Raw genomic sequence first — 21261 nt, 5'->3', positions numbered from 1 at the left:
AAAAGTCATATTTCATTTTTCACTTTCTGAAAATTTTATGTTATTAGTTTAATTCAGAGATGGCGGGCTAGCCGCGCCAATTCTATTTCTGCACAAGCGAGGCCACGCCACCACCGCACCGGTTATTCAAAATTTTAACTCCAACGTACAAATAAAAAGACCATTCGCTACTCTCGTTCTCTCTCTCTCTCTCTCTCACTCTTCTCTCTGTTTCTGTTTCTTGTCCTTCAGTTTTGCAATCAGAGAAACAAAGGGAATTAAAGAAGAATTCATATCAAAACCATGTCTCTCTCATTATCGACATCCTCCATTTCATTTCTCCAAAACCCAAATCTCAAAAGAATAATCGCTCCACGCACTTCAGTTCTCTTTAAGAACCCACCGCAAAACCTGTCTCTTCTTTCTTCTGGCATTTCATCTTCAAGAAGTCATTACTCCTACTACTACTACTACAACAAGGGGTTTGCTACTTCTTGCATTGGTACTTCTGGGCAAGAAGTAATTCTGGATGATGATCCTGAACCGAGTGTTGGTGAATGTGATGATGGTTTGGCTTCAGGGCCTCACGAGCAAGAGGAAGAGGTGCAAGAAACTGTTGTCACTTCAAAAAGAGAAGAGCTAGCGAGCCAGAGCATATGGAAGCAAATAAAGGAAATTATGATGTTCTCGGGTCCGGCTACTGGGCTGTGGATCTGTGGTCCATTAATGAGTCTCATTTCAACTGCTGTTATCGGTCAGGGAAGCTCCACTGAGCTTGCTGCATTAGGTACTTACTCCCAGATATGTATTTTTTTTCTTTTTTTTTGTTTTTATGTCTTATATATATTTTGTTAATTTGGTTCTACATGGGGCTTTAACAGGTCCAGGGACAGTCTTTTGTGATAATATGAATCTGCTGTTCATGTTTCTCTCAATTGCTACTTCAAATATGGTTGCCACTTCACTTGCCAAAAGGGTTAGATTGTTCACCAGTTTATGTTTCAGTAAGCATATGATTTAGTTATGATCTTACACTGACAATTGCATTTTTCACATTGAAGTATCAGATTCTTTTTTTAATAATTACTATTTTCCTATGATGACATTTATGCAAATGTGTTTTCCATTAAAATGAACTCCTCATGATTGGCATGCTTGAAAAATAATACTAGAGTTGTTATCGGTTAGTCTTTTTTTTTTTTTTTCCAAAAAAAAAAGAAAGAATATTTAGACTTAGTTTGATCGGAAACTAAGCAAAGGAAAAGAAAAGAAAAGAAAAGAGATTTATTTTCCTTTCAGTTGGTTGGTTATCTTATTAAATCATAAGAAGGAAAGGAAATGAAATAATTATACTTTGACTGACTGAGGTGACATGTCACAGGATTCACTAATAAATATATATATATCTTTAACACTAAATTACTATTATTCTAAATCTAAATTACAAAATACTATTCACTATTTAAATATCTATATATTTTTTTAAATAAAACTTTTAAAATAAAATAAAAATTCAATTAAATTGAGTTTTTATTTTTTATTTATATTTAATATTTAATTTTATTAATATTAATTTAAATATTTTTTATTTAATAATATTAATATTTTTATTTATTTAATAATATTAATTTTTATTTTTATTTAACATTTAAATATTTATTTTAATTTGAAATGAAACATTCATTTTATTAATAAAATTATCAAGAATTACTATTTCTTAGATTCGTGAGCCTAATTCAATTCCGTGGGATTTTTTTTTTATTTTTTTTCATCAAAAATATTTTATAGAACTCTTGGAATTTTGAATTTGAAGTATTTTACTTTCATGCAATTTAAAATCGAAAGATGGTTGAAAGAAAAAATTCCTACTTGACAGTGCTTCTTCCTATACAAAGAATTCCATTGGAACTAGAAATGATACGTTGGAAAAATCCTTTTGGTCTTCCAATATTAGTAGTTATCTCTTATCTTTTCTGATTTCCTCTCATTGCTCTACAAAATAGAGTGAATTCCTTTCTCTTCCTTTCCCTTGATATCCATCAAAACAAACATAGTGTTAAGCTTTGTTTATGAAGCATAGCTATTGAATGACTATATGGAATTGCTATTCTAGTCCACAAAACAAAGGAAGTGTAGGATACTGTTTACTTTTTAAAGGTTCTGCTGAGTTCTATAGAGTGTATAGCTTATAGTATTGCAGGGGCTTACAATAGTTGACGCTTGTCTTGAATCAAGGAAAAGATGCATACTCTCGATATTCTTAAAAACATGTTGGTGCTTCATAGCCAGTGACAATCAATTAGCTTAACCATTTGCTATTATATCTTCTTTGCTTCACTTTTAACAAGATGGTCTTAATCCAGGACAAAAATGAAGTGCAGCATCAGATATCAGTTCTGCTCTTTGTTGGATTGATTTGTGGCATCTCTATGCTCTTGTTTACACAATTCCTTGGTTCATGGGCACTAACTGGTAATAAAGACTGGCCCACCTCTTCATTTTTATTTGTTCTTTTTGTAATCCCCTCCCGTTCCACAGTTGATGTAATGATATTACTACTTTCAGGTTTTGCCGGCCCAAAGAATGCGCATCTTGTGCCTGTAGCTAGCAAATATGTTCAGGTGCATTTTCTGAACATGAAATTTTGAGGACAGCATTTTACTAGTAAACTGAGTTTTTTTCCCTCAACATCAAGAAGAAGTTGACCAATTAAGATCTGCCATTTATGTGTTCTTCTTTGGCTTGACCAAGTTATATTACTACTAGATAATCATTAAATGTTCTTCTCTGCTCATTTTTCCACCATAGGGTCTTCATTGAACTGAATCTGGGTTTCTTTTGCAGATTCGAGGCTTAGCATGGCCAGCAGTTCTCTACGGATTGGTTTCTCAAAGCTCAAGGTGAATAGTCTCTTCCATTTGTAAAGCTGAAGGAATAAAAGTGTGAATCAACTTAGCTTTTCCATAATTGGACTTTGATAATCTTTTTCATCTAACTCTCAGCCTTGGAATGAAAGATTCCATGGGACCTTTAAAGGCTTTGGTGGTTGCCAGCGTTGTAAATGCACTTGGTCATTTAGTCCTGTGTAGATTTCTAGGCTATGGTATTGCAGGAGCAGCATGGGCAACAATGACATCACAAGTATGCTAACATATGATTTCGTTTCTGTAGCATAAGTTAGCTATAATTCATTCCTTTTTGGACCCAAATTGACACTTGTTCTAGCTTAACACTAAATAGCATGTACATCCAGGTAATTGCAGCTTATATGATGATTGAAGCTTTGAACACGAAAGGGTATAACGCTTTTGCTATCTCTATTCCATCACCAAAAGAATTTATGCAAATATTTGGCATAGCTGCTCCAGTTTTTGTAACAATGTTCTCAAAGGTTTGTCTCATTGTATTTTTTCTATAGCTGTTCTCTTCTCACATTTGAGTACAACTGTCTCATCCGATACATTTTCATGTTTTAGGTGGCCTTCTATGCTCTCATGACGTATTGTGCAACAGCAATGGGCACATTCACTGTTGCTGCTCATCAGGTTGGTTATATTTGTGCTAGTAGTTTTATTTTCTTTCTCTGGAGCTTTCTGTCTCCTGCAAACTAAAGGATATTTACATTGACAATTTACATCACCCTTCGCCCAGGTCATGATTCAAATGTATGGGATGTGTGTGGTCTGTGGTGAGCCTCTATCTCAAACTGCACAATCATTCATGCCCGAGTTACTCTATGGAGTTGAGAGAAGTTTAGAGAAGGTTAGTATTGTTTCTGGCTGGTTCACTTGCCATTACATTTCTGTAAATCCAAGAACCTTAAACAAATACATAGTTGCTACATAGAATTGTTTCTTTCAGATTTCAATATAATACTGGCAGATTCTAATGGATAGATTACACATCACCATTACAAGTATGGAATTGAATATATGGTCTGATCCGAATGGTGGAAATTATGAAACAGGCTCGAACGCTGCTAAAGTCACTTATGATTATTGGAGCTATACTTGGAGTGGTAATAGCAAGTGTTGGAGCATTTATACCTTGGTTGCTCCCCAATATTTTTACCCGCGATCTTAGTGTCATACAAGAGGTTCGTTTCAATCTTTCAGCTTCTGCAGCTATGATTGTTTCCTGATTTTTCTGCCTGCTTAATTTCTTGTGAATTACATGTAACCTGATCTGTGAATTCTGGAGGCATTTCATTTGTTATAGCCATTTCTAGAATAAAAAATTGGGAACAAAATAAGTCCAGAACTTGAGTTACAAAATTTGATTTTCGGAGTTAATCATCATTCCTGTGTGAAATTTAAAATTATAGTTCCTTAAGGGTTGTTATCTTACAAGAAATTATGACTGAATATTTGCATGAATGGATGAAAATGAATTTTATGTATCTGACTCTGAGTGATTTTCCATATGCTGTTTCAATGCAGATGCACAAAGTGTTGATTTTGTTTTTTGTTGCATTATCTGCAACGCCCTGTACTCATAGCCTTGAAGGAACATTGCTGGTAGGTTTTCTTGTCTGCTATCCTTAATTTCTTCTTTTTTATTCTTCTCCCCTTTGATTCTTTAGCATGCTCTGTATCTACAACCAATAGTTAGTAAAGATGAAAGGGACAAGTTTTATCCCCTAATTGGGATATATTTTGTTTTTCCAGAATCGTTTCACATAATAGGTCAAGTTCACAGTGTTCCTGATTATGTCTCTTACTAGTCTTGCTTCAGGGTTTATTATGGTTATGCTGTCTGTACTGCAGACAGATAAACTTGAAAAGTGATTCCAGGGGCTTGTATTCTGCATTTCTTGTTTCTAATAAATACCTGTTTTTATGGGCAGGCTGGACGAGATTTTAAGTTCATCAGCTTATCAATGAGTGGATGTTTTTCTCTTGGTGCTCTTCTGTTACTGGTTAGCCTTATTAAATCTTTACTCTCTACTCTCAACTTCAACAGTCTTTCCCTGGCAAAAATCTATACCTCAAAATTTTGATCTCTATTTTTACCTCATTGCCAGCTTGTGAGCAGTCAAGGATATGGTCTGCAAGGCTGCTGGTGCGCACTTGTAGCATTCCAATGGGTAAAAAAAATAACTCAACCTCAATAATTCACATACTAACTCATTTTTATTTGTTCTTTTACTTCCAAATCTTTTATTTTTTCACTTTTTTGGGTAGTGAAATTCATTGAAAGCCAAAATTCTGCAGGCTCGATTCTTCTTTGCTCTCCGACGACTGCTGTCTCCAAAGGGCATGCTTAGCTCTGCAGCTGTAACTGAACACAGACTTGGGAAACTTAAAGCTGCTTAGTTTCTTCATCTAGGATCAGCTAATAATGGGTTTCGAAAGCACAGGATTGGAAATCTGTGCAGGTGCATACTTCATTTACTCAATCATCACCTATATTCTTTTGTCCCAGCCACCAAAGATCGAGCTCTCTTTATTCTTTGATGTTTAAGTGAAGCCGGCAAAGAACATACAAGCAAGGTGTATGCCAAAAATATTTAGCAAAATTGTTTGTAGGAATTGGTTACTGCTCTGCTGCGGTTGCCGTCACAATTAAGTATAATGTAATTGGAAGCAAATTTGATCTTCTTGGTCATGCATTGATGAAACCCTGACCATGGAAAAATACAGTAATTCTTGAACCTCAGGTTCCATGTAATGATATTAAGTTGAGGATTGCTTTTCATTATTTATTAATGTTGGGCCTAGACATACTGCAGAAATGCAAATTGTGGTGTAGGTGGCTTTGTTTAATGTTGCAATGGGCAATTCCAGAAGCGAGAACCACTGACAAGTAGAAAAGGCCCAGATGGTTTATTCCCCAAGTACTTAACTACCAACAGCAATTAGACTCAGAAGTTAATCAGAACAGGATTTCTTTGTGATTTAATCATTCTGAAATTCTATATTATCTATGTTTAAGTATTCATATGGATGGATAATTTTATGTATATTCCTGTTACTAATAATGCTATAATTATCTGAAGAGTATCAAGATATAACCTGCACAAGGTTGGCATAATTATATGGTCCAAGTGAGAAAGAAAAGAAAAAAGATTTCTCAAGAAGCACAATTTTGATGAATCACTGCTTGCATTTGAATGTCAAACGAGCTATAAAATCCAACCCATAAAATATGAAAATGAAAGCAGTCAAATTTCCATATGTAGACGCAAGTGAATGAAATCAACTTCGTATACATTTTTGCTTATGTAAAATATATATTTAAAATTTATTTATTTTATTTTATTTTATTAATTCTTTAATTTTTATTTTTATTTATTAAATTTTATATTTTTATTTTTATTTATTAAATTTTATATTTTTATTTTTATTTTTATTTAAAATTTAATAATTATTAATTAATAAAATTCAATAAAATAAATAAGAATTTCATACAACTATGTGTAGGAAGTGGTTAAATTAAGTAAATATATAATTTTAAAATTTTAATAAAATTAAAAAATAAAAAATTTAGAGACTTAATAATAGATTTTGACTTTTCTTTTAGAGTATATACTATGAGAATCCAAATAATTAAAATAAACCGTTAAAAGTAAAATATCTAAGCACCACACAATAAGTAGACAAATCCAACGTCTCACAGTCATCCAAAGATACTCCTAAGTATACACCACCTTTTCTGGACGTTATCAGTTATATAATAGGTCACAGTCACCGTTGAGTAGAAGCAGAAGCGAGTCAAATACACCATAAAAGACCCAATTTTCCACGCTTCTCTGCTTGCCTCCTTAAAAACCTCTAAATTCAATTTCCTAATTACACATTCAATTTCCACATTTAAGGAAAAAAATGCTAATCAAAACCCTCAATCATCATTCTTTTTCTTCTTTAATTTCCCTTCAAAACCCTAATTTTAAAAAGCATAATCATTGTTTAATTACCTTTAATAAACCACCACCTCTGCATTTACCAAGTTTGCATCTTTCTGCACTAAAGTATCAAAGAAATGGGCTTATAAGTAATTGCATTAGCTCAAGTAAAGATGTAGTTTACGATAGTGATAATAATCAGGGAATTGAGAGTGGAAATGACGGTAACATTGCCCAATTTCAAGAACAAGAAGTGGAGATTGAAAGAGACGGTTTGGAGAATCAGAGCATATGGAAGCAAATGAAAGAGATTGTAATGTTTACAGGGCCGGCTACTGGGCTTTGGTTATGTGGGCCATTGATGAGTTTAATTGATACTGCTGTTATTGGTCAGGGAAGCTCCATTGAGCTTGCTGCTCTAGGTACTTCTGGGGGAAAAACAAAAGGATTTATCTTTTGGAGTAAATATATGAACTTTGGGTTGGTTTAATTGTGGGTTTCTGTTGGCAGGACCTGGGACTGTGGTTTGTGATTATATGAGTTATGTGTTCATGTTCCTTTCAGTTGCTACTTCAAACTTGGTTGCTACTTCCCTTGCCAGACGGGTTAGTTTTCTTTTACTGATTAATCATAAATTACGGAAGTAGTTTTAAAATGGGAATATGGGAAGATAAATGGAGATATTAAAAGTCCAAGGGTGAGGCTAGAGGTTTACTCTTACTCTTTCTTGATGTTGCTAATTTGACGCCAAATATATGTGCAGTTGGTGGCTAGTTGCTAGAGGTGGACAAAATATATATGCTCATTAAAATGATATGCATAAACAAAATCTGTGTTTGGTTTGAAACAATTGACGTTCTTGATAATAAATGAAAAGGTAATACCCTTAAGCTTTCAAGTGACACATCTACTGATTTGAATCTTGAAATCAGTTGAGATTTAAGTCCTACATATTAGGATCATATACTAATATTGTAATCAATACTAGAACGTACAAAGTGACATATTGTTCTTGATGGTCCTTTCACACTGTTGTGACAGAACTCTCATTGACAATATTGTAAAAGGCTAATTTCCTATCTTTCAATTTGCTTAAAGACATAATTTCTGCTGCGAGTAGGTAAGATCATTTGTGCTATCGTTCACTGATTGCTCTGCTAAGAGTGAGGCTGCGATTTTTTGACTAGATAGTATTCATGCAGAATAAAAATGAAGTTCAGCATCAAATATCTATTCTTCTTTTTGTTGGGTTGGCTTGTGGCGTCTTCATGTTTTTGTTTACGAGATTCTTTGGTTCATGGGCATTAACTGGTAATAAAGACTGGTAAAGCTTTTTATTTTGTCCTCATTGTGGACTAATGAAATTTTAATTTTTCTTTTTCCTTTTCTGGTAGTGAGACATATTGAGGTTTTCACAATGTACAGGATAGTTGGAATAACTACCTCAATCAGTGATTAGTTTGCGTTTTTTTTTTTCCAAAATTTTCAGCTTTTACAGGACCAAAACATGTACATATCGTACCTGCAGCAAATACATACGTTCAGGTTTGTGCTCTCCATGTGTCCCTATTCCTATTTTGCCCTACTATTAATCTACAGAGTCGTAAAGATAATAGCATTCTCGAAGCATTCCCAATTTCTCTATGTTTTTTTCTTAAAATCCTTTAATCTTTATCATTTGGTTGCTTCTATCTACTTCCTTTTGTTGTAAAGAATTAGTTGACTAGTTAAAACGAAGCATGTCTATCATCAATCATACACATAATATGGAAATTGACACTTATGTGTAGATAATATGGACTTTGTGCTTAAATTGTTCACTACCAGTTGAGAAAATGTGACTGCAATAGTTGACCATTAACAATGAGAATGCTTATTGATAAATTTCTGCTGTCTGTAAAACATATTAAGTTGGATCCAGAATTATAATGATACCAGTAATTCATGTCTATTCCAGATTTACTGATTATTTATAGTATTTCAAAATACTTGATAGATACATTTCTCTGCATGATAATCTTCTACCGTAGTAATTGACTACTATTCCTATTTGCGTCAATTACCGTAGCAACACTGTTAATTTCTTTGTTTCAACAACTTTCTTATCAAACAGATTCGAGGCTTGGCATGGCCTGCAGTTATTGTTGGATGGGTCGCTCAAAGTGCAAGGTGAAACTATGCTGTGCTCTATGCTATATCTCTTCCATACTTTATGTACTTAACTACTTAATGGTGCATTTTCCTAGTTACTTTATATTAGACTTCTACCATGTTTTACAAAATATTCTCCTTGCTTGGCTTTGCATAGGGATGGCAATTTGTACCCTACAAATAGGCATCCACCCGAACCCTACCCAGTCAAACTGGGCAATACCCAAGTTGACTGGGTAATGGTATGGGTAACCCATACTCGAAAAACTGCATTGTGTATGGGTAGGGTGCGGATAGTATAGTACCCTGTAATATATTTTTTTTCTGTTTTCCAGTCTTGGCATGAAAGATTCCTGGGGACCTCTGAAGGCTTTGGCAGTTTCTAGCATTGTAAATGGAGTTGGCGATGTAGTCCTTTGCAGCTTTATGGGTTATGGGATTGCTGGTGCTGCATGGGCAACAATGGTGTCTCAAGTATGCTTCACATTCCTTGGTTATATATTAATTCTTCTACTTGTGTTTTTATCGAGCCATTTTGAGTGGATTTAGAAGGGTATACACTGTCTTTCTCTTGGCGTTCTTACCTGCATATACTTAGGTTATTGCAGCCTATATGATGATTGAAGCTCTGAATAAGAAAGGATACAATGCATTTGCTGTCACTATTCCAACACTTGATGAACTTTTGTCAATAGTTGGAATTGCAGCTCCAGTGTTTATAACAATGATGTCAAAGGTACATTTGTATTTAATTGGAAACCATCATCTGGTCTGCTGTGTCAAGTTCTATTATTTGAGATTTCTATTGTTTTGATCCTTTATCCGATCCCAATGATCTGAGAATTTCAAAATTTTAGGTGGCCTTCTATTCTCTACTTATATATTTTGCTACATCTATGGGTACGCATTCTGTGGCTGCTCATCAGGTTAGACATATTCATAGTATTACTTTCAAATATTTTCCTCTCTTCTCTAAGCTGGTTATGTATACATTAACAACTGCAAAAATTGACTGTAGGTCATGATTCAAACATATAGCATGTGTACAGTATGGGGTGAGCCTCTTTCTCAAACAGCACAATCATTTATGCCTGAGTTGCTATATGGTGCTAATCGAAGCTTGGCAAAGGTGAGTGTCTGAGTGAATGGTTTAGAGCCAACACTTATGGCTGCAAATGATTTTGGAAACATTGATCTGTTCTAACAAAATAGAACTATTCTCGAGTAACATTTATTACAGAGAGTATGATTGATGTTATTTAGTAGAGGATCTGGTTTTGTTTGCTCATTTTCTGAAAAGGTCCATAATATGAAACAGGCGAGGACGTTGTTAAAGTCACTTGTGATAATTGGAGCTACACTTGGATTGGTTTTGGGGACTATCGGAACATCTGTTCCTTGGTTGTTTCCCAATCTCTTTACACCTGATCAAAACATCATACAAGAGGTTAGCTCTTGCTTCTTCAATTGTATTCTCTTTGTTTACTCCTCACTTTTTTCAGAAATTCTTTAGTGTATTGTGCTATCAGAAGTGGTGAACAATTTATTAGTTCTCTTTTCTTTGTTAAGTTATTATTCAACCATTACATATCCATTTGAAATGTGAGGCGAATTATAATGCTTACTTTTACAGTATCAATTTTATTTCTATCAACTTTAATTATGTTTTGAGATCCATGTTGGAATTACTTTTGAAAATCATAATTATATCTTTTCATTACTTTGATTTTGACCCTGTCAGACAGATGTGATATATCTCTTTTGCTACTTTTTCAAAAGTTAAGTTGTGTACTTCTGCTATTATATATATCCTTCATCTACTAGTTCTTCTTTAGTTAATAGTGGAGGAATGGTATAGTAGGAATTGCAAATTGTTTATGAATGTTATCATGCATCTTCATTCAACCTGTGAGAATGCAAGTCTTAAGTACATATTTCTTCCTAAATTTTGTGTTCATGCAGATGCACAAAGTGCTATTGCCGTACATCATGGCATTGGCTGTGACACCTAGCACGCACAGCCTTGAAGGGACATTGATGGTACTTCAGTTCTATTATATGCAACTGTTCTGTTTAACACATTTAGTAATTGATCATGCATCTTCTACATTGTTTTCTAGATTAAACTAAAGTAAAAGTTTTATGTAGACATGGCCATTGCACTTCTTTCTATTGAGTTTAACCTACCATGTGCTAATGGGCTAAGGAAATCCTCCCCCACTTGAAGTCATTTTGCGAGATGAGTTTAGGCCGTCCAGTTACCATAATGATCCCAGCTATTAAAGTATAATTTTTAGTATCAATATGAAAAATCCTGTTTTCCCTTTGTACATATAGCCTTTACTAACCAATTTGTTTTTTCTTTCCCCTCCAATTTTTAACTAATAGGATTTAAAACCTAAATATATGACAATACTATTTATGATATGAATGTATTTTTTTTCTTAGATATTTGTAAGATCATAAAATAAAAAATAAAAAGCAACTTTTTTATAGAACTTTCTTAATTAAGAAATGTGATTTTACACAGGTATCACACAACTAACGCAACATGTGAATATGCACACAATCTCATCTAGCTTATAGTCTAAAATTTATATGTTTGTGCAGGCTGGGCGTGATCTCAAATTTCTTAGCTTGTCAATGACTGGATGTTTTGCTTTCGGTGGTCTTGTATTGATGGTTGAGATCTAGTCTTTATTCCCTGGTTATATCTTATAATTCTTATTTGATGGCTTAGTGATCATTTATTTTCTTGGTGGCAGCTTATATGCAGCAGAGGATATGGTTTGGCTGGCTGTTGGTACGCACTAGTAGGATTTCAATGGGTGAGTCTAATAATCCCAGAGGCATATCTGTTACATAGTCAGGAGATTTGTTTTGAAGTTAAATCTAATCTCAAATTTTATTTTCTATCAGTCACGATTCTTTCTTGCTCTCCAACGACTGCTTTCTCCTGATGGTGTATTATATTCTGAAGATTTAAGCCGCTATAAAATTGAGAAGCTGAAAGCTACTTAGCTTAGTACATCAGAGAACAATACAAGAATCACAGGGTGTTACATGGTGTTCAATTCTTAGGATCTGAACTGCAAAATCAGCACACAAACATGTTCTATCTTCCAGACATCAAATCACATTACTTTTTGCAATGTAGATTAGGCTGGCAATGTAACAACCTTACCTCAAGCTGCAATATGTTTTTCTTCACAGTTGAAGATGCTTACTTTGTATTTGTTGTAATTATATTTTACTCTATATTAATCAAGGATGATTTCTCACATTGGAATAGTTAAAGGAACTATCTTGGCCGATGCTTCCTCTTTCTTTCTTTTTTTTTTCGTCTGTAAGCAACTGGCTAAGTACTGGTTGGGAGCTGAAAACACAGAGTGTCAGCAAAAGTTAGCAGACATCGAACAAAAGCATATGCTTAGTTGTGGAGTTTATCTGCTGCGCAACCTTTTATTGCTATGTTATGATCTGCATCTGAAAGCAACTAACTTTCGTTATTAGCTTGGCTGCAGGCTTCCAGCTCTTCCAAATTTAACTCTAAGCTTCAGTCATATTTGTATTAACTATTACCTTACCACACAAAATGGAAGATTAAACAGTATATTACCAGGAGAGCGATAGCACCATCTCCATTACTACCACCAGAAATCTTCTCTATCTATAGCACTTTGCAGCTGCACAGAAATTTGATACACAAGAACCAAGCATGAGAACGGGAGATTCAGAAAGAGGATTTCTTCTGTTACTTCAGGTCCAAGAATCCAAGAAAATTTGCGTAGAGGTTGGGTGGCAATGGAAACTGAACCATTCCGAGATGTTAACACCTAAGTTAACAATACCATCGAATATGAATTATTGCAGATACAAATCCATGTGGGATGTCAAATATGCATGTGAGCATGCAGATCGAGAGAGAGAGAGAGAGAGAGAGAGATGGTCCACCTGAACATGTGTGCGATCCAAATTTAGCAAATAATGGAAATGTTCCCGTTCTCTTAAACTTGGAAGTTGCCTGACCATTGTCTAATGAAAGGATGAACTTTTCTTAGCCGTCAACAGCTTTATGTGTGGCTCTCAAAGCCTCTTTCAACTTTAAAGTGAAAGTTACACGTAAACCACTCTTACTATTCACTTCATTATATTATTTTTTTACTCCCCATTGTTTCAACCGTTCTTCTTCGTCCCTACTTTCAAGTTCTAACTACCTACCTCCGCTCTTTTTCTCCATTCCTTTTCCTTTTCACTTTTGAGTTCTCAGAAAATGCATGTCCAATCCTTGCTTCAGTCTTCTTCTCACGCTCCTTTGCAAACCCACAATCCCAGATTTCTTCCTCAATCTTTACCTCATTTGAAGAAGCCGTCTCTGTCTGTATCTCTAGCTCCACCTAACTTCCACAATTCTTTTTTGCCTCCAGACTTGGTTATTTTTAACTCAAGTAGTAGACTCGTCACACCTTGCATAAGTCCAAGCAAAGAATTTGTCAGTGATAGTGTGAGTGAAAATGAGACTAGTGTTGCTTCAAATTATCTATTGGTTGAAGAAGGAGAAGAAAAGGAAGAAGATGAAGAGGAAACGAGAATGGTGGGAAGCAGACAAGGATTGGAGAGTCAGAGTATATGGAACCAAATTAAAGAGATTGTCATGTTTACAGCACCAGCTACAGGGCTATGGATAACTGGGCCATTGATGAGTCTTATTGACACAGCTGTTATTGGTCAAGGAAGCTCCCTTGAGCTTGCTGCTTTGGGTATTTCTTTGAAATTTCTCTGGGTTTCTGATTATCCGTTTTGGGTGCTATAGAAATGTCAGAAGTTGTAAAAACTTTTATCTCAGCGGTGCTAATGTCTTGCTACATGGGTTAATTTAGGCTGTACATGATCTATATATTTTTATGAAAACATTTTTGTTGTTAAGTATGTCTATTGGTTTTGACAAGTAAATTCTGGATTGAGCAGGTCCGGGAACAGTTTTGTGTGACAATATGAGTTATGTGTTCATGTTCCTTTCAATTTCTACTTCGAATTTGGTTGCCACTTCTCTTGCCAAACAGGTTAGCTTCTTAAGTTTCTGAACTATGATAACATGCTGTTACATATGAGCATCTCTTACAAATTGAAAGGTCTCTTTAATATCACATTATGACTGAAACAAGGCCATGTCATATCTCTCGTTGTCTTGAACTGGGAATTACTTAACACTACATTTGAGGAAAATCAACGATGTGAAGCTTCTAAGGGATCATCAGAAGAACCTCTTACTGATATTTAAATATTACGCGGAAACAAATGTCTTGCAATTCTTTTAGCTTACATATTAAATCAGTATCCATGGTGCAGTAACACATGACTTGTTTAACCAAAAGAAATTGAGTAAAGAATTAGTGATTGCAGCATCTCAGTGGCACTACTCACGCAGGCTTTTAGAATTATTTTCTATGCTAGAGCTCATACTTGATCTGAAAATGTCAATAGGTGCACATTTTGCAACTTTCTGGAACTTGATAGTGCATTGCTGTTCCGTGACACTGACTTCTTTCTATTTTCTATGTCAATTAAGGATTAGTTACTATGATATTCGATGCATCTTATATTGGTGCAGGATAAAAATGAAGTGCAACATCAACTATCTGTCTTGCTCTTCATTGCACTGACTTGTGGCTTCTTAATGATTTTGTTTACAAAGTTCCTTGGCACATCAGTGTTAACTGGTAATAGATACCGGTACAGCTTTATTGTTTTTTCTTTTTTTAATCTTTGGTATTGACATTGGACACTGATTAGGTTGCTTAGTCAGTCTTTCTACAATAATGACCAAATAGTGGATAACCATAATATGTAGTTGAAAAATAGCACATGAGAATCAATGATAGACAAATTTGCTGTTCTTTCTCTTTTTCAGCTTTTACAGGCTCAAGTAATTTACATCTTGTCCCTGTGGCAAACACATATGTTCAGGTTCACTCTCTTTAAATACTGATTATGTTTTACACACTCTTATCTATGTTATTGCTAGATTTAATCATATTATATATACACATCAGGAGAAGAAAAGAATGCCATGGAAAGTCTACAACTTTCCTGTGATTTTGTTGCTTCGCTATTGAACTTTTGCAATTATTACACCTTACAAATTGGCACTAGACCACTCCTTTTTTTATTTTTGTCTTTCCATTGTTCACATTTATCATATGGAAGTTCATTTATTTTTCTAATGGAATAAGAAAAAACACCTGTGTTTTTGTTATCTCTTATATGTTTGTATTCCTGGCTGTTATTACATATCCCCTCTGCTTGCCATGTTATTACATATCCCCTCTGCTTGCCATTCTCCTCCGATCACCTATCAGACAAATTACTCTACCCCTGATTATTTTCTTTGATATTATGTTTTTCTTCATTTGTTTCAAAACCATTTTAAATCTTTCTTCTTCTTTCTGTTTGTAGATTCGAGGTTTAGCATGGCCTGCAATTCTTATTGGATGGGTTGCTCAAAGTGCAAGGTGGAAAAACATTATATCTTTCCCATGCATTATCTGCTAAATGTGCTGACAGCCCCTTAATTTGGTTATTTTATGATGGCTATTGACTTGCTAATGCAATTTGTAAGAACTGCTATAATGATCTTCTAAGTAGATTTGTAATGTCTACATTTGAGCTTTTCCCCGTGTAATTATTTTAAGCAAGTTAAAAATGTTTATATTGATCTTTGCTCTCTGTTTCCCAGCCTTGGCATGAAAGATTCCTGGGGACCATTGAAGGCATTGGCAGTTGCCAGTGCTATCAATGGCATTGGCGATATAGTCCTCTGCAGGTTCCTAGACTACGGTGTAGCTGGTGCAGCATGGGCAACAATGGTGTCACAAGTATGCTGAATAAACATTCTGAATTCTTTGTAATGGATGAAATTCATTGATTCAGTTCTTTGTAATGAATGAAATTCATTGATTCAGTCCTACTGTACCGACTTAGTATGAACTTCAACCCTTTTTTGCATTGCCAGTTCGTCGCTTACCGATAAACATTTCAGGTCGTTGCAGCTTATATGATGATTGATTCGCTGAATAAGAAAGGATATAATGCATGTTCCATCAAAGTTCCATCACCTAGTGACCTTGTGACAATATTTGGAATTGCTGCTCCAGTATTTGTAATGATGATATCCAAGGTTTGTCTCATAGTTTTTAAGACCATAAAGTTAGCTATGTGCTCGTGATTGCACTTATGAATGCATCGGAATGTCTTAGGTGGCTTTCTACTCACTCCTAGTATATTTTGCTACATCCATGGGAACACTCAGCTTGGCTGCTCATCAGGTTCGTTATGCTTACTTGTACTATTTTTTTAAGGTCTTCCAGTTGATCACTTGATATCTATAGAAACTAATGGCTGTGTACAATCACATCTAGGTCATGATTCAAGCATTCATGACATGTACAGTTTGGGGTGAACCTCTTTCTCAGACAGCACAGTCATTTATGCCTGAGTTGATGTATGGAAGCAATCGAAGTTTGACTAAGGTTAGTGATGCTCATTTTAATTGATTCAATCTTCATTTTTTGCATGTTGCTTGTGTTGCATGTTACTATAATCATAACAGGTTCCACGAGTTATTAGGACACTCAAGAAATACTCTCTGAGTTTTTGCTTGTGCGAAGTATGTTATTGAAATTAAGATGTTCAACAGGCTCGAATGCTGCTGAAATCACTGGTGATCATTGGAAGCATACTTGGTTTGCTATTAGGGTTTTTCGGAACTTCTATCCCCTGGCTGTTCCCCACTATCTTCACACCTGATCAGAAGGTCATCCAGGAGGTCAGTTCTTGTCTACATTTCCAGAACACAATTTCTCTGCAAGTACCATAACATTATCACCATGGGAAGAAGCAAATAAAGAGTGTCAAGTATTACATAACACATACAGTTTTTCACTATCTACCTACTGCTTTAGTGGGATAGTCCAACTGTTTCTCATACTAAATATTAGTACAGATCCTGTAAATTCAACCCTTCTCCTCCATAATGCTCAGTTTTGGCCTACAATTTCGGCAAGGTCTAGTCTATCTGATCCTATCAAATTTATATTTTTTACCTTATTTATTGAATCATTTTGAAGACCATTCAAGGTATTTTGGTCCACGGCTTCAATATGCTTAAAAACCGGAGGATAAGTCCAACCAATTTAATCCATTGCTTTTGGATAATAGATGACTGTGTTGTTAGCTTGTCAGTTTCATCATAATGCAAATTGTAAATCACCTGAAAATCATGAAATGAGCAAATATGAAAGAAATTGGCAGGTGAATTGAAAATACATTGAGAAGATATATTTTCATTGTGGAAACAAAAACAGTGATCCAATTTTAAAAAGATCTGATGACTCTTTGTTTTCTGATATGTATATGTAGATGCACAAAGTGCTGGTACCATTTTTTATGGCACTAGCTGTGACGCCCTGCATTCTCAGCTTTGAAGGAACCTTGCTGGTACGTTTGGCCGAAATGTAATCTGCATCAGACTTTTCCAGAATATTCTTGCAAATAATAATCTTCTCTAACTTGGTTTTCTTAAAATTCTCTAGGAAACATTCAGCTAGAGTTAGTGCTCATATGCATTATATATTCTATTTGCTTGGGCAGGCTGGAAGGGATCTCAAATTTGTCAGTATGTCAATGAGTGGATGTTTTTCTGTAGGTGCTCTGGTGCTCTTGGTAAAGATCTATCTTTTGGACTTGTAATCTCAATTCCAAAACTACTTTTGACTTCTTATGCATGAGAGATGGCATCCCCTTTCTGTTTTGCATCAGGTTGTGAGTAGCAGAGGATACGGATTGTTAGGATGCTGGTGTACACTCTTAAGCTTCCAATGGGTAAGACTAGCATCCTCAGCACATATGCATGCGAGAATTTCATTGATTTCTTATTTAAAGAGATGGTTGTCCCTTTCTTCTTCTCAGGCTCGATTTTTCCTTACTCTCCAACGTCTTCTTTCCCCCAATGGCATACTTTTTTCTGAAGATTTGAGCCAGCAGCAAATACAGAAGCTAAAAGCCACATAGTATATACATATGAATATTTATGACTCTATATAATCAAATTGAAGAACTATCAAGGCTCAAGCATTATGCTTATTATCTAATGGATAGAATCATCATCAGATCAACAAATGCTCGAGCGATGAGCTGGTGAAGAAACTGCCTTCACTGAAGCTGCAGATTTTTCATTGCTAGATCAAGACTTTGAAAAGCTTTCCCACGTTGAGTGGAGAAAAGAAAAGTCATGAGGCCAAAAACATTGTTAAATTTCTATGTCGGTTACTAATATTCGATGTCATTCAGCTCCAAATACATTTGTGTATTAGAGAGAGACCAACTCAACCATATGTTCAATTTAGCAATTAACATTGCAGTTCAGAAACAACATACAAGCAGTAGCATCCAAGTGCAACACTCGAACTACCTAACTGTCCTATCAACCCGATTTGGATTTGTATTCTGTGAACAATGGAATTTCAAAATGGGTTACAAATTCCCTTCCTAAGCTCCTTGAATTCAGTTTATTTGACGATCCTATCTCCAGCCAAAACTTCCAGAAATCTATTGTCTTGCCAAGAATTTCTCAAGTAAAGGATGCCTCGCAATATGCTGCAGTATCTGCAAGAGTTTCAGAAAATATTATTACTCAACCCCGGCTGCTTCCACGTCGGCCCCGCCCAGATAATCTTGGCACTTGTGCTCTCCGCTGCAACTTCAATAAGGCAAATCAATAACACATTAGGCAAGTATCATTTTTTGCAATATAATGATAGTCACAAAGAAACTTTTGAACAAGAATTTTCCTCCATTCTCTTACCAGTGATATAGGCTTCAATTTTGGTTCTTTTCTCACATAAATTCTACGCGCCTGTCTCCTTTTCTCTTCCGCCTCCATTTTAGATAGACTAGGCCGATATATAATTACTGTTCGACCAATTTGACCAACCACTACGGACCCGGTTGCTTCCTGTAATCGCTGAACCACATCCTCTAGCTCCCCTGGACAAGTCCTATGTATTTTGATCTGTTCAGAGCATTCAAGCACTGGCTTAGCACACCAAACTATTCTGCATTCTTCATGGATGCAACAGAAGGTAAAAGAGATTACTTGACCATGACAACTTTGAACATGCAGCATCGTACATTTACAGCTTTTAGCATAATTTACCTTACTGCTTTCTGCAACCCAAAAGTTAAAGACTTGGCAAGTGATCTTGACATGTAAACAGACAGGAGTCTATGGTAAATCAGCTGGTCAATGGAACCTAAGGGGTACATAGCAAATACTTACTACCTACCCTAAATGAACTTGTACTTTAATTTGTAAATATTTGGGGGGAGACAGTAATTCTTCTACATCTAGTAAGCTGAATGCGTTGAAGGCTCTGAATAAAAACTCATTTAAGTTCTTCTGCAAAATTACCAGAATTTATGGGCCAAGGAGAAAGCGATGTAGCTCAAAATCGTTTGAAGTGGAGAAAGAGAATGCATATAACCGACCCCAATTAACTTGGGACTAAGGCTTAGTTGAGTTAAGTTGTTGCGATGGGTCTTAGCAAAATAATCATAAATATTAGACGCGGCATATTCATAACATCAAAGCTTCAGAAGCAACTATATAAGATGGTAGCATCAAGTTATGAGAACCGAGACTGTAATATACATCAATCCAGGCTCTTTGGATGTAATGGTATAAAGAAGTTAGCGTATTCCATAATATTGGGAATCAATTGGGTAGTATACCCACAAAAAAAAGTCCTGCTTTTACCTAAATGAAATCACCATTCTGTGTCAATTGAGTTGAAATTCCACCATGAAGACGCAACACACAAACAAAGAAAACAATAAAATACCTTTAGAAGCTCATTTGCTTCAAGCGTCTCAATGAAAGAAGTTGCAACATTATCAGTAACACCGGACTTTCCCACCAACTGACTCTTAAGCTTCTTGCCTAGACTATTTGCATAAGAAGCTAACTCTTTCTTTTCTTTAACTGTCAAATTTGGCACTTTGAACCCATTTCTCTTCAACCCTTCCCTAGGAACATCAGCAAGAACTGCATTATCATCCAATTCCAAGCTTTCAGTTTCAGTTCCACTATCAGTATCATATTCCTCATCATCATCATCTTCTTCTTCTTCTTCGAGTTCATTATTTAAATACAGAGAGGGGGTATCTTCTTGTTCTTGTTCCAAAGAAAGAGAGGGATTTATGGCGTTTAAAGATGTGGGGAGAGAATGAGAAAAGTGGCGAACAGGTGAAGTATTGGGTGGAGAATGGAGAAAAGAGAAGAGGGTAGTGGCGGTGATCTTTTGGTGCTTCGAGAGAACAGATTTGGTTGTCAAATTAGTAGTGACGCTGCATGACAGAGGTCTCAGTATAGAAAAAAAGAGTGGCGGTGGTTGTGGTGGGCGGAGGAGACGGTGGAGGACATGGGTTGTTGTTGATGTGACGGTTGATGATGACGACGACACCACCGCCATCCCTAGTGTTTGCTTGTTCTCAGTCTCAGTTTGGTCAGGCAGTGAACGGATTGATTGATTGATTGATTGATTGATTGATGATAATTGATAATGTGGATTTGGGAGGTAACCGGAGTTGTTTTCTTGGGTGGTGGTTTTGGATAAGAGTCTTTGTTAATGTTGAGCATAAAAGAAAAGAAAAAGATCGAAGCTATCTATGATTTTGTTTCTTTTCAAGTGCCAGAGGTCGCGGTTTCTACTACAGATTCTACTGTCTTCACTAATTCTTTTCTACAGTTTTACATAAGAACTTACTCCTTAACTTAAAAGCTTAAAACCTTTTTTTCTAAAACCGCTTAAAACTTAATTCCTGTGTTATTAGATTATTGGTATGTCTTTGTAAATCATAATTTAAATTAAAGTCAAAAGTTTAAATATCATTCTAGCAATTTATATTGTAAATAGTTTTACTATAGGAATTAAGATTCTTCGTGTTATTATTAACATGATAAATCATTGTATAATCATAATTATCAGATTTATAATTAATAATTAAAATTTATTATAGCTATTTAATTCTTAAAAATATAAAATTACCTCAAAAGAAAAAAAGAAAAAAGAGCATAAATTAATGATACTTTATCTGCATTAAATCGACAATAAATATCAAAATAATGCTCCCAAAATTGAATTCCGCATAAGAAGAATTACAAATAATCCGGATTCCACTTATCCCATGTTTGTTTCCTTGTCGGATCCTGTAAATGATCATCAATGAAT

General features: G+C 35.2%; 4 protein-coding genes and 1 long non-coding RNA gene across 6 annotated transcripts; 3 read left to right on the top strand and 2 right to left on the bottom strand.

Moving 5' to 3' along the window:
- Positions 1–176: 176 nt before the first annotated feature.
- Positions 177–5679, top strand: LOC8284355 (protein DETOXIFICATION 46, chloroplastic). Its single transcript, XM_002512932.3, has 14 exons — positions 177–766; positions 861–955; positions 2343–2451; positions 2545–2600; positions 2824–2879; positions 2982–3120; positions 3233–3370; positions 3456–3524; positions 3631–3741; positions 3947–4075; positions 4419–4496; positions 4826–4897; positions 5003–5065; positions 5193–5679. The coding sequence occupies exons 1-14, from the start codon at positions 283–285 to the stop codon at positions 5292–5294; spliced, it is 1701 nt and encodes a 566-aa protein (XP_002512978.1). The 5' UTR covers positions 177–282; the 3' UTR covers positions 5295–5679.
- Positions 5680–6648: 969 nt separating this feature from the next.
- On the top strand, positions 6649–12255 carry LOC8284354 (protein DETOXIFICATION 46, chloroplastic). The gene is made up of 14 exons (XM_002512931.4): positions 6649–7245; positions 7334–7428; positions 8026–8134; positions 8313–8368; positions 8937–8992; positions 9310–9448; positions 9573–9710; positions 9832–9900; positions 9993–10103; positions 10293–10421; positions 10937–11014; positions 11585–11656; positions 11740–11802; positions 11894–12255. Exons 1-14 carry the CDS (start codon positions 6804–6806, stop codon positions 11993–11995), a joined length of 1659 nt encoding a protein of 552 aa, XP_002512977.2. The 5' UTR covers positions 6649–6803; the 3' UTR covers positions 11996–12255.
- LOC112533807 lies at positions 11973–13038 on the bottom strand. Its single transcript, XR_003078163.2, has 2 exons — positions 12929–13038; positions 11973–12810 (listed from the first exon to the last, which is right to left on the bottom strand). It is a non-coding gene; the product is annotated as an uncharacterized LOC112533807 (long non-coding RNA).
- A 185-nt stretch (positions 13039–13223) lies between these two features.
- Positions 13224–18404, top strand: LOC8284353 (protein DETOXIFICATION 46, chloroplastic). The gene is made up of 14 exons (XM_002512930.4): positions 13224–13734; positions 13943–14037; positions 14586–14694; positions 14886–14941; positions 15431–15486; positions 15711–15849; positions 16014–16151; positions 16231–16299; positions 16393–16503; positions 16671–16799; positions 17393–17470; positions 17624–17695; positions 17792–17854; positions 17942–18404. Exons 1-14 carry the CDS (start codon positions 13248–13250, stop codon positions 18041–18043), a joined length of 1704 nt encoding a protein of 567 aa, XP_002512976.1. The 5' UTR covers positions 13224–13247; the 3' UTR covers positions 18044–18404.
- Positions 18367–20707, bottom strand: LOC8284352. 2 transcript variants are annotated; one of them, XM_048377821.1, is made up of 3 exons: positions 19873–20707; positions 18837–19043; positions 18367–18725 (listed from the first exon to the last, which is right to left on the bottom strand). In XM_048377821.1, exons 1-3 carry the CDS (start codon positions 20500–20502, stop codon positions 18666–18668), a joined length of 897 nt encoding a protein of 298 aa, XP_048233778.1. In that variant the 5' UTR covers positions 20503–20707; the 3' UTR covers positions 18367–18665. The 2 variants fall into 2 exon arrangements, with proteins under 2 accessions (XP_048233778.1, XP_048233777.1); XM_048377820.1 differs by having other exon boundaries at positions 18367–18731; positions 19873–20703.
- Between the last annotated feature and the right edge of the window lie 554 nt (positions 20708–21261).

This window comes from Ricinus communis, chromosome 8 (genome assembly GCF_019578655.1).
Source record: "Ricinus communis isolate WT05 ecotype wild-type chromosome 8, ASM1957865v1, whole genome shotgun sequence".
Taxonomy (NCBI): Eukaryota; Viridiplantae; Streptophyta; class Magnoliopsida; order Malpighiales; family Euphorbiaceae; genus Ricinus; species Ricinus communis.
Note: the sequence above shows the minus strand (reverse complement) of the source record. Positions and strands in the feature narration are given on the sequence as shown.